Here is a 21,095-nt window from a genome sequence, read left to right on the forward strand (position 1 = left end):
AAATGTATCAAATTCTCCAGTGAAAAGGCATAGGGTGGCTGAATAAGAAAACATGACCCACATCTATGCTGTCTATAAGAGACTCACCTCAGAAGAAAAGACACACAGACTGAGAGTGAAGGGATGGAAAAAATATTCCATGCATGTAAAAAGGAAAAAAAAGCTGTGGTAGCAGTACTCATATCAGACAAAATAGACTTCAAAACAGAGACCATAACAGGAGACAAATATAACCCTTGTAAACATATGTGCACTCAATATAGGAGTATATATATATATATATATATATATATATATATATATATATATTCTCTTTATGGACTTTAAGGGAGAGATCAACAGCAACACACTCATATAGGGGACTTTAACACCCCACTGACTCAACTGGATAGATCTTCTAGACAAAAAAATTGACAAGGAAACAGAGGCCTTAAATGACACACTAGATCAGATGTATGTAACTGATATTTACAGAACATTTCACCCCAAAGCAACAGAATATACATTCTGCTCAAATGCACATGGAACATTCTCAAAGGTAGATCACATTTTAGGAAAATAAAACAAATCTATACAAATTCAAGAAGATTGAAATCATATCAAGCATCTTCTCAGATCACAATGGCATTTAGTTAGAAATCAACTACCATAAAAAAAACCCTCAAATACATGGAAGATAAATAGCATGTTATTAAACAGTGAATGGGTTACCAATGAGATTAAGCAAGAAATTAAAAACTTCCTGGAAACAAAGGAGTAGGAAAACACACCACCCAAAACCTATGGGACAGGAGAAAGAAGTCCTGAAAGGGAAGTTCGTAGCATTACAGGCCTACCTCAAGAAACAAGACAAAGCACTAATAAACTACCTAATCCTACAACTAAATGTATTAGAGAGAGAAAAGCAAGAACGGCCCAGAGGAAGTAGAAGGAAGGAAATAATAAAGATCAGACCAAAATAAATGACAGATACTAAAACAAACAAACAAACAAAAAACAGTACAAAAGATTAGTGAATCCAAGAGCTGGTTGTCTGAAAAGATAAACAAGATTGATGAGCCCTTAGTCACACTCATCAAGAAACAGAGAGGACCCAGGTAAATAAAATCAGAAATGAAAGAGGCAATATAACAGCAGACACCACAGAAATACAAAGGATTGTAAGCAAATACTATGAATAACTATATGCCAACAAACTGGACAACCTGGGTGAAATGGACAAATTCCTAGAAACATACAGTCTCCCAAAACTCAATCAGGAAGAATCAGAAAACTGAAATAAGCCAATAACAACTGATGAAATTAAAGTAGTAATTTCAAAACTCCCAACACATGGAAGTCCTGGTTTGAATGGATTTACAAGAGAATTTTACCAAACATTCAAAGAAGAACTAACACCTATCCTTCTCAAATTATTCCAAAAAATTCAAGAGGAAGAAACACTTCCAAGCTCTTTTTACATAGCCAGCATTATCCTCATTCCAAAACCAGATAAAGACACCACAGAGAAAGAAAATTACAAGCCACTATCCCTGGAGAATACAAATGCTAAAACCCTCAACAAAATATTAGCAAATAAGATTTAGCAATATCTATACTAATAAAAGCCTATGTCATCGTCACGCCCTCATGCCGTGATGCCCTCAAGCCATAACAGTCATCACCAGAAGGCTGTGTGCACAGCAGGTGCATGTGGGTGTGTGGGGACTTGATGCTGCATGCGCAGCATGGAGGTGGGTCCTGGCGGCTTTGTGCGGAGCGACAGAGGTGGGTCCCAGCAGCTCCGCATAGTGTGGAGGCAGGACCCCCAGCTCTGGCCTACCTCTTTGGGGTAATCTATTGAGGAGCCCTGGATGGGTGGGAAGGGCCTACTTCTTTGGGGAGATCAATCGCGGGGCTCCCTCACTGTGAGAGGGCACAGGCCAGGCTGGGGAAGCCCCCACCCCAAGTGCATGAATTTCATGCACCGGGCCTCTAGTATTAAAAGGATCATACACTATGATCAAGTAGGATTTATTCCAGGGATGCAAAGCTGGTACAATACTTGTAAATGAATAACTGTGATACATCACATAAACAAAATGAAAGATAAAAATCACATGATCATATCAATAGATGCAGAAAAAGCATTTGAAAAACTCCAGCATCTTTTTTGATAAAAACTCTCAGTAAAGTGGGTATAGAGGGATCATACCTCAACATAACAAAGACCATATATGACAAACCTACAAGCAACATAACACATAATGGGCAAAAACTATTTCCCTTAAGAACAGGAACAACACAAGGATGTCCGCTTTCACCACTCTTACTCAACATAGTACTGGAAGGGATGAGACAAGAAATGAGATAAAAGGCATCCCAATTGGAAAGGAGTAAGTAAGCCTGTCATTATTCATAGATGACATGATATTATACATAGAAAACCCTAAAGACCTCACTAGGAGACTACTAGACTTAATAAATGAATTTGGCAAAGAAGCAGGATACAATATCAACATCCCAAAATTGATGATATTTTTATATTCCAACTAGTGGCTGGGTGCACAAATTTGTGCACATTGAAAGGAAATTAATTAGAAGAAATATTTTAATATTGCTATTCACCCTTTCTCTATAATAAAAGTGTCAACCAAATTCACAATTGACAATGACAGATGGAAACACACACGTGCAATTGGCACCAGTGAGAGCTTTATATGTACTGCACATGTGTGAGTCAACTTAGCCTTTTATATATATAAAATAGACTTGCTTAATTAGACCTGCTTTCTAATTTAGCTAAACTTTTTCCAGCCTACTGAAGCACCCCAACTTCTCTTTCAGGTAATTGTCAGCAACACAGCAGTAAATATCAACCCGAAGCAGATTATTGTAGATCACACAGGGAGAACCAAGGGTAAAATATTTAACAGCAGCAGTGTTTGACTATATTCTGTGCAGTGAGAAAACCTGAAGTCATTTTTAAGGTCCACCATTTCTTACTTCTTTTCAGTAGGGTCAAGTTTCTAAGCTTTCTAAATTTCCATTTTCCAGCTAATGAAAAGAAGATAGGATTCCACCAAGTCTCCTATCTACCTACTCCAGGACTTCTGTGAGGATGAAATGAGATGAGGCACGTGAAAATGCTTCACAAACATTTGGTTAAAGTGTGAAATGTTTGCACCTGGCTATAAAGCACGTTGTGTTCCTGAGCCAAAGGAACTGTAAGGAGGCTAGTCACTAGGAAGAGGAAGCCGGGAGTTGCTATATGATGTCATTAACTGGGTGGTCGGACACTTAGCATATCTGCCTTTTATGTATATAGATAATGAACTCTCATAAAGAGAAACCAAAAAAATCCCATTTACCATTGCAACAACAGCAACAACAAAAAGATACCTAAGAATAAACTTACCCAAGGAGGAAAAAAAAGACATGTACTTGGGAAACTATAGGGTGTTGAAAAAAGAAGTAGAGGACAATACAAACAAATTTAAATGTATACGGTGTCCATCCATTGGTAGAATTAACATCATTAAAATGTCCTTAATACCTAAAGAAATCTTTAAATTCATCACAGCCCCTATTGAAATACCAATGACATACTTCACACAACTAGAACAAATACACCAAAAATTTATATGAAACTATGAAAGATCCCAAATAGCTGCAGCAATCTTGAAAAAGAAGAATAAGGTTGGAGGGGTCACAATACCAGATATTAAACTATACTACAAAGCCATTATACTCAAAGTATCCTGGTACTGGCACAAGAATAGGCACATAGGACATTGGAACAGAACAGAGCCCCCAAAAGTTACCCACACCATACAATGGAGTAAAGACAGTCTCTTCAACAAATGATGCTGCGTAAACTGGATAGACACATGCCAAGAGATTAATCCAGACCACCAACTTACCATTCACAAGAATAAATCCAAAATGGTTAAAAGACTTAAATGTAAACCATGAAACCATAAAAATCTTAGAAGAAAACATAGGCAGTAAAGTTTCAGGCATCTCACATAGCAGAATATTTGCCGATACATCTCCTAGGGCAAGAAAAGCAAAGGAAAAAATAAACAAATGGGACTACATTAAAATAAAAAGCTTCTGTACACTAAAAGAAACCACCATCAAAATGAAAAGGGAACCCACTGTATGGGAGAACATATTCATCAATGATACACCTGATAAGGGGTTAATATTCAAAATATATAAAGCATTTGTACAACTCAACAAAAGGAAGACAACAATTCAATGGGAAACAAAATGGGCAGAGGATCTGAATCTGTATTTCTCCAATGAGGACATACAAATTGCCAAGAGACATATGAAAAAATTCTCAAAGTCACTGGTCATCTGAGAAATGCAAATTAGAACCACAATGTGCTATTACCTCACACCTGTCAGAATGACTATCATCAACAAATCCACAAACTGTCAAGTGCTGGCAAGGATGCGGAGTAAAAGGAACCCTTGTGCACTGCTTGTGGGAGTACAGATTGGTGCAGCCACTATGGAAAAAGTTTCCTCAAAAAATTTAAAATGGAACTTCTGTTTGACCCAGTGATCACACTTCCAGGAATATATCCTAAAAACCCCGAAATGCCTATCAAAAATAATATATGCACCCCTATGTTCATAGTAGCATTATTTACAATAACTAAGATTTGGAAACAGCTCAAGTGCCCATCAGTAGATGAGTGAATAAAAAACTGTGGGACATTTACACAATCAAATACTTAGTACCTGTAAAAAAGAGGGATCTCTTACCTTTTGGGATAACATGGATGGACTTGGAGCCTATTATGCTAAGGGCAATAAGCCAATCTGAGAAAGACAAATATCACATGATCTCACTTATTCATGGAATCTAATGAACAAAATGAATTGACCAACAAAATAAGACCTTAATCATGGATGCATGGAACAGACTGGCATACCTTGATGTACATGTGGGGTGGATGAGAAGAGATAAACCTAAGAACTTATATACTTACTAGAGGCCTGGTGCATGACATTCGTGCACTCGGGGGGGGGGGTGTGGACAGGGGTCCCTCAGCCCAGCCTGCTCCCTTTTGCTATCCAGGAGCCATTGGTCAGACATCCTTAACACTGCCACAGAGGTGGGAGAGGCTCCTGCCACCACCGCTGCACTTGCCAGCCATGAGCCCAGCTTCTGGCTGAGCGGCGCTCCTCCTGTGGGAGCACACTGACCACCAGGAGGCAGCTCCTGTGTTGAGTGTCTGCCCCCTCGTGGTCACTGCGCATCATAGCAACCAGTTGTTCTGCAGTTTGGTCGATTTGCATATTACCCTTTTATTTTTTATTTTTTAAGATATATTTTTAATTGATTAAGATATTACATATGTGTCCTTATCCCCACGTTACCCCCTACCCCCCTCCCCCGCTCATGCCCTCACCCCCCCGTTGTCCGTGTCCTATATGCTTGCATATAAGTTAGGCCTATATGCTTGCATATAAGTCCTTTGGTTGATCTTTCCCCGTTGCCCCCACCCTCCCCTACCTTCCCTCCAAGGCCCGACAGTCCAATCAATACCTCTCCGTCTCTGGATCAGTCCTTGCTCATCAGTTTATGTTCATTATATTCCACAAATGAGTGAGATCATGTGGTATTTATCCTTCTCTGACTGGCTTATTTCACTTAGCATAATGCTCTCCAGTTCCATCCATGCTGTGGCAAATGGTAAGAGTTCCTTTTTCTTCTTCCTCTTCTTAAAGAATGCCTTTCAGCATTTCATATAATACTGATTTGGTGGTGATGAACTCCTTTAGCTTTTTCTTATCTGTGAAGCTCTTTATCTGACCTTCAATTCTGAATGATAGCTTTGCTGGATAAAGTAATCTTGGTTGTAGGTTCTTGCTATTCATCACTATGAATATTTCTTGTCACTCTCTTCTGGCCTGCATGGTTTCTGTTGAGAAATCAGCTGACAGTCATATGAGTACTCCCTTCTAGGTAACTGACTTTTTTTTCTCTTGCTGCTTTTAAGATTCTCTCTTTGTCTTTTGCTCTTGGGATTTTAATGATGATGTGTCTTGGTGTGGTCCTCTTTGGATTCCTTTTGTTTGGGGTTCTCTGTCCTTCCAGGACTTGTAAGTCTATTTCTTTCACCAGGTAGGGGAAGTTTTCTGTCATTATTTCTTCAAATAGGTTTTGAATATCTTGCCCTCTCTCTTCTTCTGGCACCCCTATAATTCTGATGTTGGTACTCTTGAAGTTGTCCCAGAGGCTCCTTACACTATCTTCATATTTTTGGATTCTTTTTTTTTTGCTTCTTTGGTTGGGTATTTTTTGTTTCTTCACATTTCAAATCGTTGACTTGATTCTTGGAATCCTCTTGTCTGCTGTTGGATCTCTGTATGTTATTCTTTATTTCAGTCAGTGTATGCTTAATTTCTAGTTGGTCTTTTTTCACATCCTCCAGAGTCTCACTAAATTTATCGGCGGTTTCCATAAAATTCTTGAAAAACCTTATAAACGTGGTTTTGAACTCTATATCCAGTCGTTTGCTTTCCTCCATTTCTGTCATTTGTGACCTGTTTCTTTGTCTCCGCATTTTTATGCTTCCCTGTGTTGGAAGAGTGGTTTTGTGTGCTAGGTGTCCTGTAGGGCCCAGTGGCTCAGCCTCCCCAGTTACCTGAGGTGGACACTCTTGGTGCACTCCCTTGTGGGCTTTGTGCACAGTCTTGTTGTAGTTAAGCCTTGATTGTTGTAGGTATCACTGGGAGGAATTGACCTCCAGGCCAATTGGCAGTGAGAATCAGCTGTGTCTGCAGTGGGAGAACTTCTGTGCTGAAGACACCCTTCTGGTGCAAGACTTGCTTCAGTGGGGCTTTGGTGCTCACTGAGTCTGTGCCCTGAGTGTGTCCCTTATGGATCTGAGGAGTTGTAATCTGGATGGTCCCACTCTGACAACTGGGTACACTGGCTCTTGGATCTAAGGAGGTGCTAATTTAGTCTCTGCCTGAGGTTACCCAGCAGGAGCTATGAAGAGATCTGCAGATTCCCCTTCCTTGTTTGGAGTTTGGAGGTGTCCAGATGAGGCCCAGCTGTGAAGCAATGCAAGCTGCTGTGGGGCCTTGGGCCTTCTCTTGGAATTTCTGGGTCTGTCTGGCCCAGCTGCAGTTTGTTAGGTAATTTTCAGATTGCAAAAGGCCAGGGCATTCATATGCAAAAGCCTCTTCCGCAGCTTGGTTGGGGCGGGGTCTCAGGGAATCAACAGGTGAAGCAAGCAACTATGGCAGATCCTCAGCCCTGCCCTAAGGGGCCACACGTCTCAGTGTCTCGATAATTGCTGCAAGCACCTCTGAGGGAAAGCCGCCCTCAAGTTCCGAGTTCTGCCTGCTGCCAGACTATCCAGTTTCTCCCTGTATTAGTCCTGGGTCCCCAGAGACTTCCTGGAACCTGAGTTCAGAGCAGTCGGGAGCTTGTGACTCCCTCCTGATTCAAAAAGACAGCTGCATTCTCAGGTGCAAGCCCCTTTCCGCGCACGCTCGAGTCTCCTTACCTCTGCACTTTACTTCCCCAGCTCCTCTGGGTCTCAGTGTGCATTTATTTTTCCTTCTAGTTGTGGAATTTCCACTCAGCCAGCCTTCCTGTAGTTCTGGATGATGTCAGTTTTGTCTTTTCGTTGTATTTTTGAAGTTGTTGTGGGAGGCAGCAATTTCCGGTGTTTACCTATGCCGCCATCTTGGTTTCTATCTGCATATTACCCTTTTATTATATAGGATATGCATAGCCCATGGACACTGGCAATAGGGTGATGAAGACCTGGTGGAGTGGGTGGGGCTGGGTAGAGTGGCAAAAAGGTGGGGGGAAATGGGTGACATCAGTAGTATTATCAACAATAAATAAATATATATATTAAAAATAAAAGTTAAAAATTAAAACATATCTGCTGAGCAGAAAGCATTGCATGAATAAGTGAGGAGTCAACAGGCTAATTAGTTAAAATATTGATAATAAGCACTGTGGTCTTATTGTCTAATCATATACATCCAAAGAAGGTAGAACTAGAAAACTTTCTGTATGTCATTTATACCCTGTCTATTTCCAAAAATGGATTTGTGGCAGTCTCTAGAAATTAACTCCAGCTAAGATTAATTTGGATAAGAATTCAGGAGTTCAAACATTTCATACTGTGAAGGTATTTGTTTCCTTCTTGTGCCTGCCTCTTACTTGTTATGGTACAGGGTTGTGGCACTTGTATGTTGTTTATCCTCAAACAGTAGCTTTTTTGAAATATAATAATTTGTCTTTTTACTGTTTTTCTTTAGGGATTTTTAGCTCCTGGAGAAATTGATCCCCTGAATCGTAGGTTTTCAACTGTACCAAAACCAGATGTTGTGGTTCAAGGTATGTATTTTTATTCACAGCAACAGAAGCTATATTAAAGATCTGGTTTGGCCAGAAAATGATGACTTTATTCTTTTTTTAAAAGTATGTTTGTATTGATTTTAGAGAGAGGAAGAGAATGATAGAAACATTAATGATGAGAGAGAATCATCCATCGGCTGCCTCCTGCACCCCTTCTACTGGGGATAGAGCCCACAACCTGGGCATGTGCCCTGACCAGGAATCAAACCGTGACTTCCTGGTTCATGGGTCTACACTGAACCATTTAGCCATACCAGCTGGTCAGACTTTATTCTTTATCATGTATTTTTTTAGGGTTCAAAAAGTATAGAATGAATGTGGTTCTGTCTCATTTCAAAATTGCTATTAATCTTAATAATGAATAAATGCTTAATAAATGATGTTATTTGACACTTAATCACTCCTTACTTCTGGAAGCACTTTTCCTTTCATCATCATGATATTGTAGTCTTATGATTATCTCTGCTTTCTTTTTGAGCATTCCTTCTGTGTTTTTCCTGCTAATACTCCTTTCTTCTAATATCCTCCTAGTGGCTGTGTATTTAGTCTTATATTATTGTCTTTCAGGATTTACACCCTGTCTTAGTTTTCTAGGACTGCCTCTTTCATAATAAAGTTGTTTATATCGCTTCAACTATTGCCTCCAAACCTTTACCTTTTGTTCCTAACAATCATCAAAAATGTTGAGGTACCTATTCTATAAAAAACACTAGGCTAAGCTCTAAGGTATTAAGAATTCTTGTCCCAATACCTATAAAATATCTTTATCACTTTTACTTCAAATGCAAACCTGACCTTTTCTTGTCTCCATCCCCTCATATTACCTCTCCCAAGAAAAGCAGATCTTTCTGCTTTCCTTATCTGTCTCAATTACTTCACTGCTATCCTAGTCTCCTAAGGTAGAAAGTTTGAAGTGATTTTTGACTCTCCAATAACACAATCTAACATGTTACTAAGTCTCTCTGTGAAGCTTCTCTAAAAGGTCTCCAGTAACTTGACTTTGGGGTTGGTTATATGTGCAAAATAATCTCATGTGTGTTCTAAACTTTCTTATACTTGACACCTATGTGGTCATATAGGTAGTCTTTGCTTATCAATGTATATAGCAAACATAATTTTAAAAAGGACCATTCCTCTTCCCCTCCCATGAGAAAGCTTGTTCTCCTTTGAGGCTTTTGCCATCTGTCTATACTGATCTCCTGGTTGCTCTAATTCATTCATTGAAGACTTTGATTCTTGGCTCACAGCCTTCTTTTATAGTTCCTACTATAGTGCTAGATCTCAGCATTAGAGTAAGTGCCCTCAAACATTTTAGCTTCAAATTTCTTTGATATACATAGCCCTACTAACATTTCCTTCCACCTCTACTTTAGCCACTCAGTTTGAAGAACAAGGACAAAACTTTAGAACCACCTTAGATATTTTCCACTTCAAAAAATCCCCATCTCCAGTCATAGCTACATATTATTTGTTTTCTTTTTCCTCCCATTACACTTCTAATATGCCTTGCCTTACCTCTTGGTTGATCATCTGAATATCTTAAGCACCACTGTACAATACTTCTACTATACCCACCAGAAAAATCATAGCTCCAGATCAATCTGACAATCAGCATTTTCTGATCCTATACCTGGCCTACTAAAGTTACTAGAAAAAAGTTACACAAATGAGCAGAGTGTAACTTTTAGCACTGTAAATCCATGGTCCCCAACTCAGCTAGATCCACAATGCCTTGTTCTTATTGTTAGCCAGCATTTTCATTCTTCTCAACCACTATTCTAAACCTTCTCTTTTCAACACCACCTCTTGAATTCAGCCTCATTTTTGGCCTTCTACTTCATGCTGGATAATCTTAATATTCGGATCTTTGTCAGTTTCCCACCCTCCCCCCATACCACAGTCTTACTTATATCTTCACCCATCCTTGCATCCTTCCCTCCAGTCTCAGAAGGGGTGTCTCTTCTCATCTCTAAGGCCAACTTTTTTTTTCCTGATGCTTAATTCTATTCTCTTCCTTAGCCTTCTTAAAATACTACTCTTTTCTTTAATCTTCAAAATTTTTTTAGTTGGTTCTGCTTTTTAATCCATTGACATATTCATCTCCCTCTAGTTATCCTATCCTCCCTTTCTCATCCAAACTTCCCCTTCTTTTTATTTCATTCATTCTGCAATTCTTTATAGTCTAGCTCATTACTCCTTGGAAAATTGTTTTACTTAAGTTATTACCAAACTCAATAGATCATTTTTAATTCATACATTAGTTGATCTTTATGTTTCATTTATTGTTTATCTTTTTGGACACTCTTAACTCTTCTGTGATACCATACTCTCTTAATTCTCCTTCAACCTAAATTTTTCACTATTTTGTTTCATTCTGGGCTTTCTTTTTTTCTTTGCCTCCTAATTGTTGGTCTTCCTTGGAGTTCTGTCTATAGCCCACTGTTCCTCTACCTGAGAATACTTGTTCTTGTCTCTCAGGGTCCTGCTATTTCAAACATTTTTTTTCTTTTTTCTGCCTCTTTTTTCCTTCTCAGAAGATGACCTCACCTCCTATGACAAAGAAAATATAAGCTGTAAGATTAAAAAAAAAAACCCATTCCTACCCCAGGCTTTTCTTTATTTGCTCACTTCTTATATATTGCAATTTCTCATGGTTGTATTCTAGGTTCTCTCCTCTTCTCTATATATTCTCCTTGATCCATCTCATCTCTTTCTATGCTAATACTCTTTAATTTATATAGGTGTCCTTCATGAAAGCCCCACTCAGATGTCTCACATGCACTTTAAACTCAGCATAGCTCAAATTAATCAGCTGACTCCTCCTCTTACTACATCACTCATGCCTGCTTTTCTCCCTATGTGCTTATGTCATTAGATGGCACAACATCCTCCCAGTTACATACATAAGTACTTGGGGAATCATTTTCTATATCTCTCCCTCTCTCATCTCCTAAAGAAACCAATTAATAAGTCCTCATTTCTCTACTTCCTAAATAATTGTGAAATCCATGTAGTTCTCTCCAGTGCCAATGGCATGATCCTAATATATAATAATGAAAGGGTAATATGCTAATTAGACCAGACGACCTTTCAGATGAAGCAGGGGCTGCAAGGAAAGCCCAGGTCCCGGGTGCTGGAGGGAAACCTGGGTCCTGGGTGCCAGAGGGAAGCTAGTGCCGGCAGCCAGGGGAAGGAAGGCCTACTCTAGCACAAATTTCGTGCATCGGGCCTCTGGTCTACAATAACTTTTTAAGTGGTCTCACAGACTTCAGTCTAAGCCCACTGTAGTCTATTACTTTATTCTGTAATCATCAACATGAACATGTTCTTTTTAAGATGCAGATATGTATATGTTATTACCCTAATTCAACTATGCAGGGGCTTCCCATTGCCAACCTCCCTAACGTGGCTTACCAGACTCATTATGACCTGGTTCCTGACTCTATCCTGAGTATCCTTTCTCACTACTGCCCTTTCATACTCCATGCCCCTCCTGTAAGAACTTTTTATAATTCCTAGATCTGCCTTATTCTTAGTTGCCCTTGAATCTTTGTCTATGCTGTTTCTTCTGTCTGGAATAATTTCTCCCTTACTTTTACCTTCACCTTTATCAGATTAAGTACTATTCATCCCTCTAGCAGGACACAATGTCAATGTCATTTTCTTCAGAGATCATGTCCATCTTTGTATCACTAGCATTTGTTAGTGCCTAGCAAGTGGTACCAAAAGAACATTTTTTAAATGTTTTATTAAACATAAAATAAACAAAAAGCTGACTTGTTAAGGTTGAAACTATTCCTGGGGCCCCAGAATGTTGATCAGTTGCCTCTCCTTCAGTCTCCTCTACTCATGCTACCAATTGCATTGCCCAGTGCAGACCCCTGAGGCTCAGTAGCATGCAGTTCAAAAATCATTACCCAAGAATAAAGTTTTTAAAAATCCTTAAAGTGACACATATGCCTTCCATTATGTTTGCCTTTTTAGATTCTTTTTTTTTTCTTTTGGCCACTTTATGGGTACTTTATGCTACGGCAGTATTGAAGTGCATGTTCCACTGTGCTCCTCCTCCCCAATGCAACCACATTCTTTTATATTTCTATTAGAAGCCCAGCACACGAAATTGTGCACGGGTAGGGTCCCTAGGCCTAGCCTGCAATCAGCGCCATCTTCCGTCCGTTCGCCAGTCTCCAGTCCCACCCCACTGCCAACACCCACCCTGGTTCCCCGTTTGCCATCTAGTGATCTATCAGAGCCTGCGGGCCAGGGGAAGGGGCCAAGAGGTTGGCCGTTCTGCCCGCTCACCAGTTCCCAGTCCCACCCCGCCTCTGACACCCATCCTGGTTTCCCATGGTTCCCCATTTGCCATCCAGTGATCAGAGCCTGCGGGCCGAGGGGAGGGACCAAGAGGTCTACCTTCTGCCCTCTCGCCAGTCCCCAGTCCCCCGCAGCCGCCAACACCCATTTCAGTTCCCCGTGGTTCACTGTTCACAATCCAGCGATCAGAATCTGCAGGCCGGGGGGAAGGACTGAGAGGTGGTCAATGCTCCTCATAGCAACTGATCGATCGGTCATTCTGGTTGTGACACCATTATGATCGCTGGCCGTTCATTATATAGGATACTTTATGATCATTCTGGATCTTGTACCTAAAATGGCTTTCCCTTTCCTAGTTCCTTCTTTCTCTGGTACCTTATTCATTCCTTCAAACTCAGTTTAAGTTCTCTTTTGGGAAGCCCTTTCTGAAACTACTTCCTGACAAGCCCAGACTAGGTATCACTCTTGAGTGGTCTCATGTTTTCTGTATACTTCTCTTTACCTAGCAGGTTATTTTAGAATCAGTTTATCTGTGTATCACTTTCATTATACTATGCATTCCTAAAGGAGAGAGTAATTTATTCATCTCTATATCCCTAGTGCCAAGCATAGTCCCTCATCCATTTATGTGCTTAGTAATTGTTTATTAATGAATGAATGAATGAATGAATGACCACATGTGCTTCCCTGGATTTTTCTCAGCCTATTATCGTTCTTCTTCTGTATATGTTCCCTGGAGAATCTTTGTTCTCTTCATGTTTCCAATAAATTCAATAAAAATTTTTAAAATAAGTAATCAAGATGATGTTATATCCAGGGGTCTCTGTAATAACCATATTCTGCATATCCTGACTCAGACCACAGCAACACAACACCATAATGTTCCCAAGCTAGAAAAACACACAAAATATAATGGCAAAGGAGAGCAAAGTATCACTTTGTGCCGCAGTCTTTCGCAGCAAGGGCTCAGGAACCTGAAGAAGGGGCTGACGCATAAATGAATACACTAGACAAGAAATATAAATTTGGAAGGCATGGGGGACCAGGCAGAGGCCTCATCCTCTAGTGAAGTGGGCTCCCCGAATGTCCAGACCCATGGCTTTTTATTTACTCCAATATACATTTGCCATTTAGCAAAGCAAACAGACATCAATGGTAAGGTTTGGTAAACAATAAAGGATTATCAGGTTAGGGGAATTGCCTTCAGCTGTTCAGTCAGCAGCAGGTAATAATATGCAGATTTTCAGCCCTGCTGAATATCAAAGTCCATCCACCTTCTGATGAACTTCTCGCATTTATTATGCTAACTACTGTTGGTCTTAGCCTCCAGCATATCCCCCTTTTGGTTTTGGGTCCTTTTAAGATTTTTAAATTCAATGACAAGGATTGAGTTCTTTCATGTCCTTTTAAATTGCTGCCAGGCATCAAAGGAATTTGTATGCAGTAAGCTCCTTTCTGGGCCAACAGTTCTTTGAGTCCCCTTTCCAATCATTGTCTAAGTTTTTTATGGGGTCCCTTCTCAATCACTGTCCCCTGTGACATGACAGCAATGATATTCCAGTTCTGGATGATGGACAAACGGTGAGCAATGCCAATGCAGGTCCGACCTTCTTTGGCTTGGTCCTGGACAACCTGTACTGACAGATAGCTGATTAGTGCTAGCATGGAAAGGCGTCTTTGCCATCCTCCATCTCTGGACTATTTCTCCTCTGTCTCGTCAGCATGTTGCTTGGGGCCACTGCTGTGTGGTTGGAGTAGTCTGGTCAGTTCCTCTCTTGGATCCATTGTTGCAGTTTCCACACAGGCTTGGCGAAGTTTTCTGGAAATACATAAGCATATTCTCAACCAAAGGTTAATAAAGGGACCTTTCCTTCCATAAACTAGACTCGGGATCTTTTTATTTTGCCAAATCATTTCCTTTGGCTTATCTGACACCTGTGTAATTTCATGGGTGTCTTGCCATCAGCATTACAAGTGAAAAAAAATTTTTTTAAGTAAAAAATTTAAAGTAATTAAGGCTTGATGTAATTTACTTACAGGAGACTACTCCACTATCACCCCCTTTTTGTTTTAATATGTAAGGAGGACATTTTTTGCTTGCTGTACAATATTTTGGCTTTTAAAAATCCAGCAAGGCAGCCCTGATAGCTTTTAATTCAATTCTAAGTATAGAAGTATGACTGCTCTGGATGACTTGGTCTGAATTCATTGCATGATAAGCAGCTTTTATTATGTGATGAACTATCAGTAAAAAATAGTTAATGCTCCAGGAATAGGTTCCTGCATAGTATAAGGAAGTTCCCCTGAATATTCACTTATTTCAATTTGCCAATTTAAATCAGTCTGAAATAAAGCTTATTTTCTAACTTTACTTGTCCTTGGGTATGGACAGTAAATGACACTAATTGGATTTCTGCTATCAGTCTTTAAGTATATCCACATAAGCTCTGTTTTGGGATGCAAAATGAAAATTACTTACTTTTCTTTTTGAGGCCTAATACATTGACTTTTAATTATAATTTTCCAAATACTTGAAGGGCATTTCTCATTATTTCCTCCCAGAGTAATTTCTAGACCACATTTAGAGAGTTTCTTTTTAAAAAACCTTTTTTCTTTCTTTTAAACAGAACAACAAACATTGTTACTTTTCAGATGTGTGCCAGTACTGCCATGGATACATTTTAAGTGATTCTCTTTTTACTTATGGTGACTTATTAATGATCAGATTTAATGCTTGAAAAATAACCTTCAGTTTACCCTGTAAATAGTAGCGGAAGAAATTTTAAAATTTCTCCTTTTATTAAGCTTAAAATTTACTTTCAAACAGCATTCTTTTTGCCTAGTGCTCATTTGCATACATATGCACATTTTTACTTTGGCTTTTGTTAAAGCCAATTGCTTACAAAAACATTGGCTTCTCATTTAACTGAAATTATATGAGACCTTGATTATATTGTAAAAAGCTAATTTATTTAAGTAATTAAAGTAGGCATCTTTATTGAAAAAGCAAAGCAAGCAAACTTAGACATTTGACCTATGAAATACAGATGCCGCCCTAACCCTCAGCCTATTTAAAAATCAGGCTTTAAAATTTCACTGCTGAATAATCCAGTTCTGCTTAAGAAATATTCAGCAATATTGTCTTGCCCTCCCTTAGAGGTTGAAACCTTTATAACATTTAAAATATATGTATATACATAAAATATATTTATTAATTTTTATTTTATAAAGCTTTTCACATGATTTCAAGTATATTAAATCACCCCAATTTAGTTTAAAAATACTTCTTTTAAGAAGAGAGAATAAATCCTTGAATCATTCCAGGGCTCTTGGAACGTCCCAAAGCCATCTCTCAGTTAAAGTCTTGAAATTTAACTTGGAAAGACCATCAAATATTATAATATATACTTTTTGTAATTATTCTAAAAAATATCAATTAAATTTAAACTGGTTTTTATATTAAAAATTTGGTTCAGACCATAAAATTAATCCTCTTTTTAAATTAAACCATATCAAATATATCCTAGGTTGAAATTTTACCACACATAGTACATATAAAGACTACAATATATTTCGAACTACTAATTTCTCCAGAGAAAATACAAGAATTATTTCTCTCAAAAATAAATTTCTATACTTTATGCATTTTGTTGTTACTACCATATAATTTTTTCCAACTTAATTTGAAGTTTAAACTCTTAGAAGCCTTAAAGTTTAGGTGGCAAGTTAAATACTTAACATTTCTCAGATTAGTAATAACTTCACATTTTTAAGAATATATTTCAAAAATACAAGATATATTTAATTAAAGAGATTCAATTCTATCCTCTAGATTTTTAAAACGTGGTAAACTCAGATTAATATTTCAGTATTTTGTCATTTCAAAATACATAGATTTTTTAATAAATTTTTATTTAATTCAGTAAAATCCAAAGTTTTAAGTTGCCAAACACTTTGGAAAACTATGTTTCTGGCTGGCAAAAGGAGGGGGAAGCAGGTAAGCAAGCCTCCAGGTCGCTCCTCTTGAATGTAAAACTGCCATATTTTTTTTCTTCAGAGATAACATCTAAGGGTTGCTGCTACGGGAAATGCGACCAACCCCCTCTACTATCAGAAGGCACAGCCAGTCTTCCCCCCGGGTGACTGGACTCCCACTATCAATATACCTGTAATTATTACTGAAAAACTCCACCAAAAATCCTTCATTTTAGTTATACCTATTTATCCATGTTTCAACAATTTTGAGATTCTAAGGCGAATTATTATTATCTAAGGCAATTACTTTGGCAAATTCTATAACACATATAATTTACTGAATTTCAGTGGCCTTAATGTTAACATTGGAATGTAGTCCATTATTATTCAAAAACTACCCTTTATTATGGAATCTTGTTGCCTAAACCCAACCTGTATATTTTCTTTGAGTCATTTTTGTCATCATCTTTTTTTTAAAGAAAAATAGTCTTGGGTTTATTCTATAGCATCTGTAAAGAGATTGAGCTCAGAAAACACATGGCAGCTGGCAGGACAGAGGTGAGGAATAAGAAGTGAGTGAGTGAGGGAATGAAAGGAGAATATGTGGATGTGTGTGATGTGTGTGTGAGAGTGAGTGAGGGACAGTTAAATCTGTCAGGAGCAGCAGAGGCAGGCAGACCAGGCTCTCTGGGATAGGGAGAGACTACCACCTCTGCGGCACTCCCTGGACTGAGAGACTTGGGCACAAAGCCCATGCTATCTTGGAGGGGAAAGTGGCCTCTTCTAGGAACTCATCAGCACCACCACCCAGACAAGCCTTGGACACTGCCTGCGACCTGACAGCCACTCCAGCCAAAATCCTTCAGCCCCACCCACAGACCAACGGACCCTGGGACTTCCATCTCCAAAGGTGCACCGCTCCCACAGCAGTAAGTGCAACTTCCTCCCTACCCAGCGGCAGAACTCCAGGGCAGAAATCCTGATGCCACATTTGCGAGTTTCAACATTTACACATTTCGACATTCACCGATTTCCAGCATGCAAACTTCCAGGGCACACTACCCCATAGGCAGCTCTTGGATGCCCCTGTGAACCCCTGCTAGATGTGATTTTGAACAGACAAGGGTGTGCTGCTCCGCAGCAGAAATTCTGAATTCTGGCAAACTCACTGCCACAGTAGCGCATTTCCAACGAACAGGCACCCAGAGCCCATCTATCAACAGGGCGCTCCTGGGAGCCACTGCGAGCCCTGGCTAGGTGCGATCTTAGACCAACCGGGACACACTTCCCCCATCAATCAAAATTCTGAATTCAGTCACCCTGGATACCTGCACACAGACACCTCAATTACGTGGCTTCAGTGCCAAGACCCTTCAGAGTGCTTCAGTATGCCACGATGGCAAACACACTGCTGGTGCCCCTGTGAGCCACCACTGGGAACGCGTGCCTATCCACCACAGGTGCAAGAGCAAAAACTGAATCTGCCCACCCCACAGCTGCAGAACTCTGGACACTACAGTTGCACGCTTTTCCAGTGCCACTGTGAGTCCCCACTGGGCATGCGTGACTTCAACCAAGGGCGTAAGATAGCAAAAATTGGGACACCTCCCTCCACGGCTGCTGCTGACTTCTAGACAACTCAGTTGCACATTTCCAGCTCTCAGGCCTACATCAAGAGAACCCAAATAGCTCAAGTAGGGAGCTACACTAGATTACCAAGCCCAGGAGACCTGAGAGATCACACCAGTAGCACCATCCCCAAAGAAACCTGGGTAGCAAAGCAATCAAATCTACAATTAAAACATTACAGCAAAACATGGGGAGGCAAAAAAGCAATCCGCAAAGGAAAGAAAAAGAATAATCAACAGAAAGGGAGTTAAATGAAACTGAGGCTAGCAACATATCAGAGAAAGAATTCAGAGTAATGGTTATAAGGATACTCAAATGGCTGGATGACAAATACACACAACTCAATAAGAATTATAAGGAGCTGAAAGAGAATCTCACCAACATGAAAAAGAACCAAAAGGAGATGAAAAAGGACATTGTTGCAATAAAGAACAAAATGGAAGGCTTAAACAGTAGACTACAAGAGGCTGAGGACCACATCAGCGAATTAGAAGACAAGGTAGGAAGAAACACACAAACACAGCAGCAACTGGAGAGAAGATTTAAAAAGCAAGAGGAGAGCCTAAGGGAGCTTTGGGGCAACACAAAACAACATTCACACAATAGGGTACCAGAAGGAGAGGAAAAGAAGCAAGGAATAAAAAACCTGTTTGAAGAAATAATGACAGAAAACTTCCCTGATATTGGCAAGAAAAAAACTATGCAAGTGCAAGAAGCACATAGAGTCCCAAACAAGATGAACCCCAAAAGACTGACACCAAGACACATCATAACTTAATTGGCAAACACCAATGACAAAGTAAGAATCTTAAAGGCTGCCAGAGAGAGACAGAAAGTTACAAGGGAGCTCCTATTAGAATATCAACTGATTTTTCAACAGAAACACACCAGGCCAGAAGAGAATGGAATGAAATATACAAAGTGATGCAAAGCATGGGACTGAATCCAAGAATACTATACCCAGCAAGGCTATCATTCAAAATTGAAGGTGGAATCAGTAGCTTCACAGACAAAAAAGGGCTAAGAGAGTTTATTACTACCAAGCCATCAATGCAAGAAATGCTAAAGGGACTGCTGTAAAAGAAGAAACAGAAAGGCTAGAAGAAACAAAAACATTAAGAATAAAAATGACAACAAACAAGTAATTATCAATAATAACATTAAACGTAAATGGATTAAATGCACCAATCAAAAGACACAGGGTAGCTGAATGGATAAGAAAACATGACTCATATATTTGCTCTCTGCAAGAGACCCACCTCAGAACAAAGGATTCACACAGACTGAGAGTGAAGGGATGGAAAAAATTTTTTCAGGCAAAAGGAAATGAGAAAAAAAGCTAGGGTTGTGATACTTATATCTGGCAAAACAGACCTCAAAGTAAAGGCCATAACAAGAGATGAGGAAGACCACTACATAATACTAAAGGGAGCAATTCAAGAAGATATAACTCTGGTACACATATATCCACCCAATACAGGAGCACCCAAATATATAAAACAACTTCTGGAAGTTATTTAGGGAGAGATCGATAGAAATACAGTCATAGTAGGGGACTTTAATACCCCACTGACACCACTGGACAAATCCTCTAAACAAAAACTCAGCAAAGAAACAGCAACCCTAAATGATTCACTAGATCAGATGGACTTAATTGACATCTTCAGAATATTTCACCCTAATACTGCGGAATATGCATTCTTCTCCACTGCACATGGGACATTTTCAAAGATGGACCACATATTAGGACACAGGCAAAGTCTCTTCAAATTCAAGAGGATAGAAATCATAACAAGCATCTTCTCAGATCACAATGGCATAAAACTAGAATCAACTACAATAAAAACACTGAAAAAAATCACACACTGGAGGCTAAATAGCATGCTATTAAACAATGATTGAGTTATCAAAGAGTTTAAAGAAAAAATAAAAATCATCCTGAAAACAAATGACAATGAAACACAACAATCCAAAATCTATGGGACACAATGAAACAAGTCCTGAAAGGTAAGTTCATAGCTCTACAGGCCTACCTCAAAAAACAAGAAAAGAAAAAACAAGAAAAACTTGTAATAAATTATATAACCTTACAACTTAAAGAATTAGAAAGAGAGCAACAAGAGAAGCCCACAGTATCCAGAAGGAAGGAGATAATAAAGATCAGAGCAGAAATAAATGACATAGCGACCAAAAAAAAAACAATACAAAAGATCAATGAAACCAAGAGCTGGTTCTTTGAAAGGATCAACAGGATTGATGAACCTCTCGCCAGGCTCACCAAGAAACAAAGAGAGAGGACCCAAATAAACAAAATCAGAAATGAAAGAGGTGAAGTAACAACTGACCCTACTGCTATACAAAGGATTGTAGAAATATAGTATGAACAACTCTACCCCAAAAAACTGGATAACCTTGACAAAATTGACACATTCCTAGAAAAATACAACCTTCCAAAACTCAGTCAGGAAGAATTAAAAACCCTGAGTAGGCCAATAACTGCTGATGAAATTGAAACAGTAATAAAAAAGCTTACAGCAAACAAAAGCCCTGGAACAGATGGCTTCACAGGGGAGTTTTACCGAACATTCAAAGAAGAACTAAAACCAATCCTTCTGAGACTATTCCAAAAAATTCAAGAGGTAGGCACACTTCCAAGCTTTTTATATGAAGCCAGCATTACCCTAATCCCAAAACCAGACAAAGACACCACAAAGAAAGAGAATTACAGGCCAATATCTCTGATGAACATACATGCTAAAATTCTCAACAAAATTCTTGCAAACTGGATCCA

At 39.2% G+C, this 21,095-nt stretch overlaps 1 protein-coding gene across 6 annotated transcripts in view; it reads left to right on the plus strand.

The window, feature by feature from the left end:
• PHKA1 (phosphorylase kinase regulatory subunit alpha 1) overlaps positions 1–21,095 on the plus strand; it is a 296,474-nt gene that overhangs the window by 159,212 nt on the left and 116,167 nt on the right. For all 6 annotated transcript variants that reach the window (XM_059679280.1, XM_059679283.1, XM_059679284.1 and 3 more), the window contains one exon: positions 8,287–8,365. In XM_059679280.1, coding sequence (XP_059535263.1) covers positions 8,287–8,365 — 79 coding nt within the window. The remainder of the gene's footprint in view (positions 1–8,286; positions 8,366–21,095) is intronic.

The sequence above is a fragment of the Myotis daubentonii genome, chromosome X (genome assembly GCF_963259705.1).
Source record: "Myotis daubentonii chromosome X, mMyoDau2.1, whole genome shotgun sequence".
NCBI lineage: Eukaryota > Metazoa > Chordata > Mammalia > Chiroptera > Vespertilionidae > Myotis > Myotis daubentonii.